This window comes from Ornithodoros turicata, chromosome 10 (genome assembly GCF_037126465.1).
Source record: "Ornithodoros turicata isolate Travis chromosome 10, ASM3712646v1, whole genome shotgun sequence".
Taxonomy (NCBI): Eukaryota; Metazoa; Arthropoda; class Arachnida; order Ixodida; family Argasidae; genus Ornithodoros; species Ornithodoros turicata.
In genome coordinates, this window is record NC_088210.1 from 33,836,673 (window position 1) to 33,852,374 (window position 15,702).

At 44.2% G+C, this 15,702-nt stretch overlaps 1 protein-coding gene across 4 annotated transcripts in view; it reads left to right on the plus strand.

The window, feature by feature from the left end:
• LOC135369978 (neprilysin-1-like) overlaps window positions 1-15,702 on the plus strand; it is a 63,849-nt gene that overhangs the window by 30,727 nt on the left and 17,420 nt on the right. For all 4 annotated transcript variants that reach the window (XM_064603612.1, XM_064603610.1, XM_064603611.1 and 1 more), the window contains 10 exons: window positions 611-682; window positions 1,976-2,137; window positions 3,301-3,384; window positions 5,262-5,485; window positions 7,581-7,766; window positions 7,825-7,950; window positions 10,010-10,152; window positions 10,995-11,229; window positions 13,347-13,448; window positions 14,871-14,948. In XM_064603612.1, the coding sequence (XP_064459682.1) occupies window positions 611-682; window positions 1,976-2,137; window positions 3,301-3,384; window positions 5,262-5,485; window positions 7,581-7,766; window positions 7,825-7,950; window positions 10,010-10,152; window positions 10,995-11,229; window positions 13,347-13,448; window positions 14,871-14,948 (1,412 nt within the window). The remainder of the gene's footprint in view (window positions 1-610; window positions 683-1,975; window positions 2,138-3,300; window positions 3,385-5,261; window positions 5,486-7,580; window positions 7,767-7,824; window positions 7,951-10,009; window positions 10,153-10,994; window positions 11,230-13,346; window positions 13,449-14,870; window positions 14,949-15,702) is intronic.

Consider the following 15,702-nt stretch of genomic DNA (forward strand, 5'->3'; position numbering starts at 1 on the left):
AACGTTCTCGCCCTACACTCTTAAAAATGAACTTCACCGCATAGCACGCTCCTAGCCAACCATCATCTCGAATGATATAGTTATCTGCCCTGATTTGTTGAAAACGGGAGGCGTACGCTTTTTTGTGACACTTATGCTGTTCATAATTGTCACAAAAAAGGCGTACGCCTCCCGTTTTCAACAAATCAGGGCAGATAACGATATCATTCGAGATGTTGATTGGCTAGGAGCGTGCTATGCGGTGAAGTTCATTTTTAAGAGTGTAGATTTGTTGAAAACGGGAGGAGGAGCCTATTTTGTGCCGTGCATAATGGACACAAAATAGGCTCCTCCTCCCGTTTTCAGCAAATCAGGGGCGAGAACGTTGTCATTCGGGATGATGGTTGGCTCGGAGCGTGCTATGTGGTGAAGTTCATTTCTAAGAGTGCACTAAGGTTGCCGGTGAATGATCGGAGCTGACTGCATCATTTCTATTTCTATCGATTGCTTAAACGTGAAGTTAAACTCGTTTGCAGACGCGAGTTCTTTAGCAGAACTCCTAACTTTACCCATAATTTCGCATGTGGCATGATAGGGGACTGCGAATAACACGTATCTGCCGGTGTTCCAGAACAGCTCCGATGGGCAGCGTCACCGGCGGACGGGGAAAACATCTGCTACAGCGTAGAATGCATTAGAGCAGGTGAGTACATCAATTACGGGCCGGAGTAAGCAAGTACTGCCGCGCTCTCGCGTGCTTCTCGAGGTATAATTCTTATTATTTAAGCATAAGCGTTTCTTATTTGAAGTCGTTCATGTTCGTGATCTCTTCTGAGTGCATATGTAGAGCGTGCAAGAGTTTGTGCAACAAAAATTAAAAAAAAAATCCTAGATATAATAAAAGGAATAAAATTTTTATAAAAACATTTTTATAAACAAATATATTTATATTTGTATATGTATATTGTATGTATTGTAATGTATATTTATATATATATATTTATATACAAAATTTTTATTAAAAATTTTTTATAAATTTAAATAACGTTTATTTAATATTAAGAAAATTAACGAGGAAATGATATAATAAATACTCTACACTGCGAGTGGGTATTAGCGAATGGAACGACCTGCCAGCAGATGCTGTCGCGTTGCCAGATCTTTGTGGCTTTCAGATAGTCTGCGAGAACATGTTCTTTTGATTGTATAATACACGCCTCAAACTTGCGCAAATATTTCTATTATGTGTTCCTTTTTCTCCCCCCTTATGTAACGCCCTTATGTAAACGGTCTTTAAGGGAATTAAATTAAATTAAATTAAATGAATGTGCACCCAACAAGTCTGCAATTTTCTGGGACACGTTTTATAATGTAAAAAACCTAAGGTTTCGTTGAAAAATTGCTTGGTTGGAGCGACTTGAGCATAATACTTTTATTCTTTATTACTATTCCAGAGAATAATGATAATAAACGTCAACTTCTGCCACATTGATGGCGTGCACTCTTAAAAATGAACTTCACCGCATAGCACGCTGCTAGCCAACCGTCATCTCGAATGATATCGTTATCTGCCCTGATTTGTTGAAAACGGGAGGCGTACGCCTTTTCTGTGACACTTATGCTGTTCATAATTGTCACAAAAAAGGCGTACGCCCCCCGTTTTCAACAAATCAGGGCAGATAACGATATCATTCGAGATGATGGTTGGCTAGGAGCGTGCTATGTGGTGGAGTTCATTTCTAAGAGTGTGATACTTGTCGATCCGAGTCCTCGAACTTCGCAAATAAAAGCAAATAAGTTTCATATTGAAATAAAGCAGAGGACGGGACATCTACCGCGTTTCAAATAGGCCCCTCTTATACAACGGGCCCTTTACTGGTGCCACGTCACGTGACCTATGCCGTTATTTTGCCGCGCGGGAGAGGGAAGTGCGGGTATACAACGGAAGTCTATATGACGTCTGCCTCTTTCTTTATTCTTCGGTGTTCGTACGCAGCCACGGGTATCCTGGATCGAGCCAACCTGTCAGCCGACCCATGCGTGGACTTCGACGCGTTTGCGTGCGGAGGATTCGCGCACAGTCACGCAGTCCCCGACGACCACTACCATGCTACTGTCCTCGTCTCCATGCAAGACGACATATTTGTGCGCCTACAGAGTAAGACATATAACAGTGAACCCTCGTTAATATGACCCCCGATAATCTGACATACGCGCTTTACGGCCATACTCCTGGGGAACAATGCAGTAAAACCTCTGCAAATCCCCCCCGTTAATATGACAATTCGGCATTATGGCCAAAATTTTCGGGAACGACCGTGGTCATAATAACGAGGGTTCACTGTACAGTGAACCCTCGTTAATATGACCCCCGATAATCTGACATACGCGCTTTACGGCCATACTCCTGGAGAACAATACAATGACATTTCTGCAAATTCCCTCTCCCCCCGTTAATATGACAATTGCGCGTTATGACCAAAATTTTCGGGAACGACCACGGTCATAATAACGAGGATTCACTGTACTGATTTCCTCTTGTTCTTCTTTTTTATTATGCAAGCCGTAAGGGCACTGCTCCTCCTGAAGTCGGCCCAGGACGCATAATACCCAAGTCTACCCATCTCCCGCACATTCCTGCTGTCCTCTCACATTCTGTACAGCTTTGTATACACGGCTTGTGGTCGCAATGCTTGGCTAAGTAAGGGCTAGTTGGGCTTCCCAGCAGCGCCTTCTACAAGCTGTCAGAACTCCACGGTTATACTTCGTGGTGCTAACACGGAGACTTTATGAAATCCGTTAATGTAATCATCGGTCGTGTTCTAAAATGCTTCAAAATAATTGTTAAACCTCAGTAAACTCGTCCGTATTCTTCACGTTCTCTTTATGTGAAACAACTTAATAATAATTTGTACGAGTAAATGATACGTTTACATTGATTGCCAAATGGACGTTGATTCCTATAGGAAAACTAATACAATGTGCCACGTTAAACGTTAATTTATGCTAGGAGTAGCAGAACTAGTCGGGACACGAGTTGAATCTCTCCCATCATCATCATCATCATTTCTCCTCTTTTTTTCCTTGCAAACAAACAAACAAACAAACACCTCTTTGTTAGTATTCGCCATTGACTCTCAATTGCAATGCGATTCGGGGCCTTGTCAAGTTGCTTAAGCAACTTTTTGCCCTGCCGCCTTCCATGTACATAATAGCTCATGGTAAATAAATTTCAATTCAATTCAATTTAATTCGTAAAACGCGCGTTACATGTGACGTAGTATACACGGAAATCGTCCATTCACTTTTCCATGTTACCAGAATTGCTAGAGGAACCATCGGCCATGAACGAAAGCACCGCTGTCGGAAAAGTAAGAGGTCTCTACCAGTCATGCATGAACACCAGTGAGTATTCATTTTTGCATGGTCTATATTTTGTGTGTCCAGGATGTACCCACTGATTAGATTAGAACAACAACAACAACAACAATTATATTTTGACGATGAAGTGGGGAAGTTTGATGAAAACGTGTATTTAGGGGGGGGAGGCGGTTTTTCCCAGTTAAATGCCTCTCTAAAACGTGGACTGTAAAAAGCGGGTGCTATTGAAATGAAACAAAACAACAACAAAAAAGTCACGAAAAAAGAGCAGACCTATACAATACGGCCTAATAGAACGGATCTATTGTTTGGTGTGTACTTCCAGTTTTGATGCCTTGTACAGCGATAGTAGATTTTTAATTTTATTTTTTTTATCATACCAGATGCACGTATGTTGCAGGGGGTTTCGGGTCGATTCGAGATTTATTCGATAGAGTGAGATCTTGCGTGTACTCAAAAGACATGGTGACACGGATACTGCCAGAATGCCCGCGATTTCAATAATACGAATTTGGCTCCCTTCCATTTACACGTACAAAGTACTCAGGGAGGTTATACACAGTGTTGTACCCGCTACACGAAAAAGGTAGCGCAATACCGATACGCGCTACCTGAGCAAAAAGTAACGAAATCCCGATAGCGTTACACGTACCTAAAAGTAGCGGAATACCGCTACCGTTACCCGTAAATAGTAACGCGATACTTCATGCGCTACTTTTTAGGAAAGAAAGAAACAGTATCGTTGATGACGTACCTCAAACGTCTTAAAATAATAAATAATAAAATGAAACAATATCTCAAAATAATAAATCGACGTCCAATGGAGGTTACACGTAGGTTGCCTGAAGGCTAAAATTTTGAAAACCGTTTTTTTACAGATTTACTAAAGCCTACTCGGTATCCTGCATATCTTTTTCTCTTCCTCTAAAGCAAATAAAGCACAAAGCATGTCTACCGATAAAAGGCTCAACAGCTTTGTCACAAAAAGAACTCGGATTGCCCGGAACGAGAAGTTGGTAAACATACCATGGTGTGCTTTTTCAAATTGAACGTTGACTTCCTTGACGCACAGATAAAGCTTTCCCACCGAGGCGCATAGTAGACATCTGAACACCACGCTACTGTTTTGTACTGTAGCAGGCCATGGTCTCTCCATTGCAGCGGACAAGAAATGGCAACTGTCAAGCACCTAAGCGTACGTGGTGCAATGTCATGTGGAATGTCATGACTCATAGCTAGCGAGGACGGCTCCAGAATGGAGTGACGTCAGTTTGCAGACAACTCCGACAATGCACCAATCAAGAAGGTTCATCCCAAATAGGGAACACGTGGATGACACATCCTCTTTGTAAGATAACGGCCTCTGTGCCCTCCTTTCGGCTATTTGCCCGCTCTCCCCAGAATGAGTTGTGATATCGGGCAGCTTGATCGAAGGCAGGCAGAGTGGAGGTTTGATGATAGGTCGAAGTCGTGTTGTCGCAAACCCCAGCTCGGAAAGTAGCGGTAGCGCTCCGGAAGTACTTCTTTCGTTACCAGTTTAAAAAAGTAGCGCGATCTCTACTCCGCTACCGAAAAAAGTAACGGATACGGTAGCGCCGCTACTAGTAACGGCGCTACGTACAACACTGGTTATACATAAGAAATGCATCGTTGCGCCCTTATAACGCACGACTGCTCATAACAATTTCCCATTTATAACGACTGTCCTCATACTAACGATTGTTCATACGTATAACGATCACGAAAGACAGATCACCCACTTATAACGATCACCCGCTTATAACGATCACAAAAAAGCAGATTACCCGAAGTGTCCATGCGGGTCACCTAGGGGGTTTCCGACGCTGACTTGAAGGCTGGGTGATGTCTTTGTGACATTTTGACCCGTCATTGTTTCGCAGGCAGCGTGGAAGAAGGTTCCGTAGACATTCTTCGGGGTCTCCTGCGAGACGACGACGGGGGTATCGGCTCCTGGCCCGTCCTACAGGGTTCCTCATGGAACCCGAGCCAGTTGAACCTAGAGCGACGTCTGGCCAGACTCCGGCTGCACAATGTAGAACCCTTCTTTCAGCTTCACGTAGGACAGGACGACCGAAATGCCAGCAACCCCGTCTACGTGCTACAGGTCATTGCCACATTCTTACCCTATAGCAAAAATGGTTGGTTTTAAAATCAATCAATCAATCAATCATGTTGGTATTTATGTGCACGCACTAATAATTGTTTTTATCCTAGTTTGAGTGTCCTCTTTTTTCCCGTTTTTGAAGCCCACCGCACAAAATTACCCTGCACTCTTAAAAATGAACTTCACCGCATAGCACGCTCCTAGCCAACCGTCGTCTCGAATGATATTGCTATCTGCCCTGATTTGTATAAAACGGGAGGCGTACGCCATTTTTGTGACACTTATGCTGTTCATAATTGTCACAGAAAAGGCGTACGCCCCTGGTTTTCAACAAATAAGGGCAGATAACGATATCATTCGACATGATGGTTGGCTAGGAGCGTGCTATGCGGTGAAGTTCATTTTTAAGAGTGTGCAATTGTAAAATCGGAAGCGTTCCGTTTGTTTCCGGTTGATACGGTTCGGTACGGCTGCACGCGTGACCTTGAAAAGAGCACAACGGAAAGTACCAACAAAGTGAGTGTTGTCGTGCGAGCTCCCTCACAGAAAGGGCAGTGAAAACGCAAAATACCATCCAGGGAGCACCCCATTAGAGGAAACCGTTTTGAAATCACAAACCCAGTTTGGGACACTTCCAAGTCCCAAGTACCCACAAAGTGAGTGCTGTCATACGAAGATCCGTATGCTTATACGGGGGCGAGTCAATTGAAAACATTGAAAGATAAAAATTCGCAACACTGTCACGTACTCCAACTTTCCGTCAACTGTGCTGTAAGTTGGAAAGATTGTTACTTTCGGTTTGAAGAGAGACCGACAGGTAGCAGTATGATGTAGAGACATCATACTGCAACGCAGCGATAGTGTCAAGATGACAGCGCCACGTGCTACACGCACCAAAGAGTGTTCGGTCATTCGTTTCCTGAGCAGTAAAGGGTCTAAACCAAAAACATCAGATTCTTTTAAATAATCAATCAATCAATCAATCCAGATTCACCGACGAATGACTGTTCAGTGTGGTGATGCATGTTTGTCACTGCCACAAGTGGACGAAGTATAGTTCTGAGACGGAGTGGATTCAGTGACAGATTCGCCGCGACCAGGTCACCCCTCAGTCCATCACTGGAATGCCATCACCGTAGTCACTGAGTCACGGTGCCGGCTCTGCTCTCTGGGTACTTTCCCTGGGTTTTCCTCAAACAGCTTTAAGACAAATGTCGGCACAGTTCCCTGTGAAGTCGGCCCAGGACGCAAGATCTCCCCCGAGCAACATGCCGCCAGGCAAGCAGGCAGAGAGCTCAGAAATACCACACCACCACCACACGCGACCAGGTCAGACACACCGGGTGGCGACACCAGAGCAGATTGCAGGAGTTGAAGTCACCGTGAAGGAAAATCGTCGCGTAAAAATGGATTAAATAGCCACGCATATATCTGGGTACGAGTCACGTATGTCGCGGTTGTCTGCAAGATAGGTGTCGCGCCAACTCACTGCAGAATTGAAAGAATGACGTGCTGACGTCTGTCAAGAATTGTGACGGTGCACCGAAGGAGGATGTGATATCTTTCTCGGAAAAATTGACGAGGAGACGAAACCTGGGGTACGCTAGCACCAGCCAGAAACCAAGAGAGTTGGCAAGGAATATGGCGCCGTCGACGAAGAGGTGCAACACGCGGTGCAAGAGTGGCTGCGCCCTCACACTTTTTCCTTTCTTTCTAGACGTATCCATGCACTTCCAGAGCGCCGGAACACCAATATTGAATGTGACGGAGGCTACATCGGAAAATGTTGTCATTATGTGTACCTTACTTGTTCAATAGAACATTCATGGTTTTCATTTGACTCACCCTCGCGTATATATGCTCGCTTCAGTTACGTAACTTCAAGCGAATAACTTCAGTTATTCGCTTCATATTTTCTGGGGCATACCACTCTTGCCTTCGGTATTAAAATGACTATTCGTAACAGTCCTAAATTTATCAGCAATATACCGTATACTGCATTGCAGCGGCACTTTGACCCTGGAATCTCTCATGAATGTATCGCGCCTTGTAAGTGTGTCTTTTACGAGTGTCATGATCTGTCGTGTGATGATAGATGTTCAGCGGTTCCCCCGTCATCCGAAGTGAGTACTACCTCAACGCGACGGACGAAAGAAGTCGAGAGTTCGTGCGGCTTTATAGAGACCTCATGACGCAGGCCGTCAGACTTCTAGGCGCGGAACCTGCCATCTCCCGCGCGGATATGGACGACCTGTTCGCCTTCGAAGTCGAATTCGCAAATGTAGGTTGGGGACGTGTTAAAGGGGTGCCCCAACTACAAACCTGACTGTAACCTGCAGGTAACGCACACGTCTGAGTATGACGGGAGCAGCAGCAGCGTCAGTGGCGGAAGCAACGAGACACTGACCATCGACTCTGCCATGGTTACCGTTTCACTTACGGAGCTGCAAAGCATGGCACCGGAGGTATGCGGTCCCACCTGTGCACCGAAATGTGTGTACCGACGCGTGTACAGTACAAAGAAATCAGGGCGTACTTTGAACGGTACATCGAGAAAGTACCGTACTTTTAGGCTGTGTATCCCAGCAACGTTATGTAACCACTAAATGCAGTACGTAACTATCCTTACTAAATAGGGTAATTGATGATGAAGCCGAGGTCTTCACGCAATTTCCTGACACGTTCACAATGTGTTTCTTTTGTGTTGTTTTTAATCATGTGTTAGCGCCGCGAAGCAAATGTGGCTATGAGCGACGCGTACAGACGTAGACAGATGGAGAGAGGACAGCAGGAAGGAATGGGGGACAGGAGGGGTTAGTGTGCGTCCTGGGCAGACTTTAGGGTGAAGAGTTCGACTTCGTCCGGACAGTCTGCCGGAAAACACAGGGAAATCCTCAGACAGCACAACCTGTGGTAAGATTCGAACCCACCGCCTCGCGGTCTTCAGCACGACCTGACTTGTATACAGTAACTTGGGTAGCGTATTTAAGCTACCTATCTTAAATACTTTTGCGAGTAACTTCTACTCATTTTTCAAGTTACTTTGAAGATCCCGGACTCAGGCTTTTACATTATGGAGTACATTTTGTTACTTCTGTATAGAGCATTCGTTCGCATTTTGTAGAGCGCCTGTTCAGTATTGGAAGTAGTGTGTGTGTGTGTGTGTGTGTGTGTGTGTGTGTGTTTTTTTTACCGGGGCAGGTTATCTGATAGTAATTTCGAAAAGCAGTTGTTCCTGCGAGCAAATAAAGCTTTTTCCGGTTATGCCATTTAAAACTTCACGCTCTTCGTATTTCTTTGATATAGCGAATTTCAACTGTGGCGTCAAAGTACCTTGAAAGTGACGAGTTACGTTTAAGAGTACCTAATATACCTCTATCCTAAATACCTTTCAGGATTGGGTATTTAGTACTCTCCTCCGTTACATTTTTGCAGTGTACTCAGTAACATAACTTAAATACTTTATGTGAGTATCTTGTACAAGCCTGAGTCTGCACCATACCTTGGCTGCCACTGGATTTTCTTTTGTCCGCTAATCCAATTCCTAAGTTAACTACACACACACACTGCGCGGGGGAAGAGTTCACAGGTGGTCCGCTCAGGGTGGGTCGCCACAGAGGGCATTCCCTCTTGTTTTTCCGCTATAAATAAATGTTGCCAACAGCTGTACCGTATCGATTTGCTCTCGCTCTTTTATGAGGTCCCTCCGGCTACTCCTTCGCTGAAAGAGGCTTTTATGACTTGCAACTGGAGAACCTCCAACGTGGTCGTTCATGTCGCTTATCTTTCTCCTGGTTATCCCAAGCAGCACAATGTACTGGAAGTCGAGTGCACTAGGGGTGGTCGGTATGTGTCTTATCAATGTTCTGTAGTTTCATGAATCTGTTCAAGGCCTTTCATCTACTCGTCCACCCCTATTGCACTCGACTTTCAGTGCATTGTGCTGCTTGGGTACGTTCGACCAAGATGTTGCGCTGGGCTTTACGCTGCCGTACACTTGCGCGATCGTAACGTCAGCGTTTGATAAGATAAGGCCTATACACGCTGTCCAGTAGTCTCTCTCTCTCTCTCTCCCATTTTTCCCCCTCTCTTCTCGGTTATTCCTTTCAACCCATCTTCCATTACTCACTTTCTCTTTCGAATTTATCTTCGGCCAGTCGGTTGCTAACTTGTCCGCCTATGGTGATCTCAAGGTTGTGGGTTCGAATCCGAGCGAAGAAGTCAACAGCTTGGTGGCACGGCACAAAAGCTGCTTAGACACACCTTTCCACGGCGAGGGACGTTAAATACGGTGTACTTAGATTTGAGCGCTTAGATTAAAGACGGTGGCGCTTAGATTGAAAACTGTGGCGCTTAGATTGAGAACGATGGCGCTTAGATTAAAGAACCCCCTCTGGAGGGCAAAATGAACCCCCATTATGGCGTCGCTCGTGATCATGGTTGTCTCACGACGAAAATCCACGGCCGATTAAGAAACATGTTTGATGCTTTGAAAGCAACCGTTAATAGTAGACTCCCCGGCAGCTGGATTGGACATTCCTCCTGAAGAGTGTGCTTGAACAAGGTGGCCTTAGTCTCGATGAGCTCAACCTCAACGTCACCGTGGAGAACGATGGAGGAAGCTACATGAGGCGTCTCTTCGAACTCATCAACAAAACATCTCCCAGGTAACAGTCACTTTCTTATTGGGAATGCAACGATCGTACGTTGCCGACCGCTTTGCCTATATCTAGAAGATAGCACTGCCATCATTCAGGGTTGCGCGTACTTAGTATACCGTTGCCATTTTGCGTACTTTGAGCACATCAGCATGCTTGTATAGAGCAAACACACGAAGTATTCGCGGTAAGAAAACATGTGACTCTGCTTTCTCGCCTGCCTGACGTCCACAATCTTGCCGTATATGCCCCATTCTCCATGTGCGGAGTATGTAAATGTGCATGTACATTACTTTCGGAGATTGACCGAAGCTCTTACGTTGTCTCGGAGTCTAGAGAGTTTTGAGCAGATTGGAAGCACTTGAAGAGAACGATGCTATATAAGAGAAGCTGTCCAATCAAAGCTGAGCAACGCCAAGTCCTGCACTTCAAAAGAATAACATGAACTGCATTGTTTTCGGAGCCGTCATCGCGGATTTCTTCAAATCTGCTATAACTCTCTTAATCATTTTAGGTGAAACCGCGGATAACAAAATCTACACTCTTAAAAATGAACTTCACCGCATAGCACGCTCCTAGCCAACCATAATCTCGAATGATATCGTTATCTGCCCGGATTTGTTGAAAACGGTAGGCGTACGCCTTTTTTGTGACAATTATGAACAGCATAAGTGTCACAAAAAAGGCGTACGCCTCCCGTTTTCAACAAATCAGGGCAGATAACGATATCATTCGAGATTATGGTTGGCTAGGAGCGTGCTATGCAGTGAAGTTCATTTTTAAGAGTGTATATAGTGGAGGTGGTGGTGCTGCTGAAAGTGCTCGCCTAACGTGTGACGTGTCACTCGCAGGACGGTAGCCAATTACCTGTCTTGGCGCTTCGTGGCGTCCTATATGCCGTACCTGGACGTGCACTTCCGGCGTCTGTACGGCGACTTCCGGCGGCGAGTGCCCGGCGCCCAGGACGAGCGCACGTTCCTCGCAAGGTGGAAAGAGTGCCTCCGTCTCCTCAGCGATGGCTTTGGTCTCGCACTCGCCTCGCTCTTCGTTCGATCGGACTTTCCGGCTGAAGAGACGGATATTGAGGTGATTCAAGCGGAACGGCGTGATGCACATTGTGCATCTGACGTGCAGACTGACGTGCAGAACGTGCAGACTGACTAATATGCTAAGTATATTATACTGGTAGAAGAGCAAGGGTGCAGGCGAGTTGGTACATTGTAAAACGACGATAAAACCAGAGACACGGAACAGAAAGCATTATATTATACATATATTATTATACATATTATACACCCTTAGAAATGAACTTCACCGCATAGCACGCTCTTAGTCAACCATTGCCACGAATGATAGGATTCTCGTTCCTGATTCAAAGAGAGAGGTGGGCGTACGCCTTTTTGTGGCGATTTGGATATATGAAAATTGACACAAAAAGGCGTACGCCCCTCTCTACTCGAATCAGAAGCGGTAACCCTATCATTCTTGGCAATGGTTGGAGCACAGCGTGCTATGCGGTGAAGTTCTGTTTTCAGAGTGTATATTACACTCTTAGAAATGAACTTCGCCGCATATAGCACGTTCCTAGCCAACCATCATCTCGACTGATATCGTTACCTGCCCTGATATGTTGAAAACGGGAGGCGTACGCCATTTTTGTGACACTTATGCTGTTCGTAATTGTCACAAAAAAAAGCGTATACGTCTCCCGTTTTCAACAAATCAGGGCAGATAACGATATCATTCGAGATGATGGTTGGCTAAGAGCGTGCTATGCGGTGAAGTTCATTTCTAAGAGTGTAGGGTAGAAATGTGGGGTATATAGTTGGTAGTTGTACAACGATACGCAGCAACGAGAAACACGGGACGGAACAACCTGACATGACGACAACTTAGTCGCCACTACCACTCTTTACTATGACACGAGTCACTTTTGAAGAAATTACACGCAATTATAAGCAATTAATTAATAAGAATTAAGAAATTAAGCAATAACCGGGTACAGGCAAAAGACCCAAATTTTCTTGACATCTATAGCACGTTTCCATGAAAATATGCAACTTCTGATTTTCCCATTGATCATCATAGGTGTATTGTCGTTGTTGATGATGATAAGATGCTAATGAAACGGTGCACTCACACACACACACGTCAGACCCAGGGAAGCGATAAAGGCAGCTTCATATACGTCTCTATAGTTCCTTGATGTTTGAACCTTGCTTTTATTGTTGTGTTTTTAACGAGAAAAGTGCATTTACACGGAATGCAATGTACAGCTAGGAATGTTATTTTTCACAGAGAGGCCACATGGTCCCTTAACCTAATGTTCAACACCTGTCAGTTCGACATCTACACTCTTAAAAATGAACTTCACCACATAGCACGCTCCTAGCCAACCATCACCCCGAATGACAACGTTCTCGCCCTAGATTTGTTGAAAACGGGAGGAGGAGCCTATTTTGTGCCATTATGCACGGCACAAAATAGGCTCCTCCTCCCGTTTTCAACAAATCAGGGGCGAGAACGTTGTCATTCGGGATGGTGGTTGGCTAGGAGCGTGCTATGTGGTGAAGTTCATTTTTAAGAGTGTACCTCCTATATAAATTCTGCCGCAAGTCAAGGGGATAGAATACAAAACGTGACTCGCACTGTCTATATAGGGATGTTTATGTTTGATTTGTCAGACCGCTTTTTTTTTTCTTTTTTTTTTTTTTTTTGTTATTCACTTTTCTGCAAAGGGACACGAGTTTGCATTGGGCACTTACCACCGCGAGCTGGATTGGAAGTAGTTTTTGCCTTTCGTTAACGTCTTTGGTACAATTGATTTTCGAAAGAAGCTACAAAACTCCATATAGTTTCGGATTCGTTATGCGCATAGCGGACAATTCGAAATACAGTCAAACTCCTTTACAACGAAGCTCAGGGGACAGCAAAAAAAAAAATCGCAGTAAAGGTATTTTCGTTAAAAAGGATGTCCATTATTGGACCTATAGGCTCCAGCGGGACCACAAAAAAAATTTGTTGTAGTGGTATTTTCGTTAAAAAGGTGTTCGCTATAAAGGAGTTTGACTGTATTACACCTGTCACTAATATTCGCTAATGTCTCCGGTGGAGAACTGAAGATTACCTCGTAAATGTTTCCTGCGCAAACATTCTTGGGCCACCCTTGTTGTTTGTACAGACTGTTTGTTGTGCCTGTGCAGGTCGGCAAACTCATCAAAGAGATCAAACACACGTACGCCGAAGAGACTTTACCCAGGCAAGCGTTCCTCGACGAGAGAACACGGGATATCTGCAGAGAAAAGGCACGTGGTCTTTTACGTAAATATACAAATCAATCAACAATCCTAACAAATTAAACAAAAAAAAAAAACCGGCGTTAAGGCGAGCGATAAACGCAGGATTTTATGCGAAAATAACCGAAGCAATTATACGAGTAGCTGCTTTTTATCTTGAACCTATGATAGTGAATCCTTAAAAATAGATGTTTAATCGATCCTGCAGCGGAGCGAAAAAACTAACTAACTAACTAACAATATAAATAAAAAAAACTAACAATCCGCATTGGATTCCTATACAGAACACGATTTTTTTTTTTAATTTGGAAACTTGGCGCCAAAAGCAACAGTACACTCTTAAAAATGAACTTCACCGCATAGCACGCTCCTAGCCAACCATAATCTCGAATGATATCGTTATCTGCCCTGATTTGTTGAAAACGGGAGGCGTACGCCTTTTTGTGACACTTATGCTGTTCATAATTGTCACAGAAAAGGCGTACGCCTCCCGTTTTCAACAAATCGGGGCAGATAACGATATCATTCCAGATGATGGTTGGCTAGGAGCGTGCTATGCGGTGAAGTTCAGTTTTAAGAGTGTAGGAGAGTCCGTTTCAAAGTGCATGGATTTGAGTACTTTCCCTTCCTTTTCTGAATAACGCGTCCTGGAGTAGCCAGTCCGGAGTGACTCAGGACTAACATCTCAATTTTTTTCTTTTACAAATCAGTCAATCAATCAATCAATCACTAGAAATTTTTGGATGGATTCGTGCAAAAACGTTGTCGACTACCTCCGGCTGGATTGTATCGGATGAATAACTTTGTGGCAAATTTCCGTTTGGAGTGGATTGGTGACCGCAATAAGGTGATGATGATGTAATAAACAGTGAAAAATCTTGAATTAGATTAGTACAGAGCATCACGTAAATTCCGCAGTAAATTGGATTGGTTTGGCGAAAAACATTATGAAAAATTTCACGCAGAGGAATACTTGATGTCCGCAAAGACAAATCAATAATGTATTCGTTGATGTTGATGAGGAAAAATACAGCATTGTATTCGTGTTGCACGCGACGCGTACACTCTTAAAAATGAACTTAACCGCATTGCACGCTCCTAGCCAACCATCATCTCGAATGATATCGTTATCTGCCCTGATTTGTTGAAAACGGGAGGCGTACGCCTTTTCTGTGACACTTATGCTGTTCATAATTGTCACAGAAATGGCGTACGCCTGCCGTTTTCAACAAATCAGGGCAGATAACGATATCATTCGAGATGATGGTTGGATAGCAGCGTGCTATGCGGTGAAGTTCATTTTTAAGAGTGTACGCTTTTGATATTCGGACGGCAGAGTATTTTTTTCAATACCAGTATTTTTCTTCATCAACATCAACATTTATTGAGTTTTGACAACGACAATATTGAGGATTTTTCCTTACTTTCTAGGTTCAAGCGATGGGTCAAAAAGTGGGCTTCCCAAAATTTATTCTCGACTCTAATCAACTGGATGAAGAATATAATGGGGTAAGTACCCGCGTAGATTCTTCGTGTCATGTGACTCTTAATGTATTTGATACGAGTCCAGCGTGACATTCTACACTCTTAACAATGAACTTCACCGCATAGCACGCTCCTACACTCTTAGAAATGAACTTCACCACATAGCACGCTCCTAGCCAACCATCATCCCGAATGACAACGTTCTCGCCTCTGATTTGCTGAAAACGGGAGGAGGAGCCTATTTTGTGGCCATTATGCACGGCACAAAATAGGCTCCTCCTCCCGTTTTCAACAAATAGGGGACGAGAACGTTGTCATTCGGGATGATGGTTGGCTAGGAGAGTGCTATGTGGTGAAGTTCATTTTTAAGAGTGTAGCCGACCATAATCTCGAATGATATCGTTATCTTCCATGATTTGTTGAAAACGGTAGGCGTACGCCTTTTTTGTGACAATTATGGACAGCATAAGTGTCACAAAAAAGGCGCACGCCTCCCGTTTTCAACAAATCAGGGCAGATAACGATACCATTCGAGATTATGGTTGGCTAGGAGCGTGCTATGCGGTGAAGTTCATTTTTAAGAGTGTACGTGAATACCACTCTCTGGAAGTGACACCGCGGGCACACCGCGCACGCTATTTTCGAAAAATAGCTTTGTGCCCCGAAAACACGTTATTGCGTTCTGCTTACGCGCAGTGACAGCTCCCATCCTCTTCGAGATGCCTTATTCTAAAAGTTTCTAATGAAATAACAATCTCTATCAAGTGCGTCTATGTTT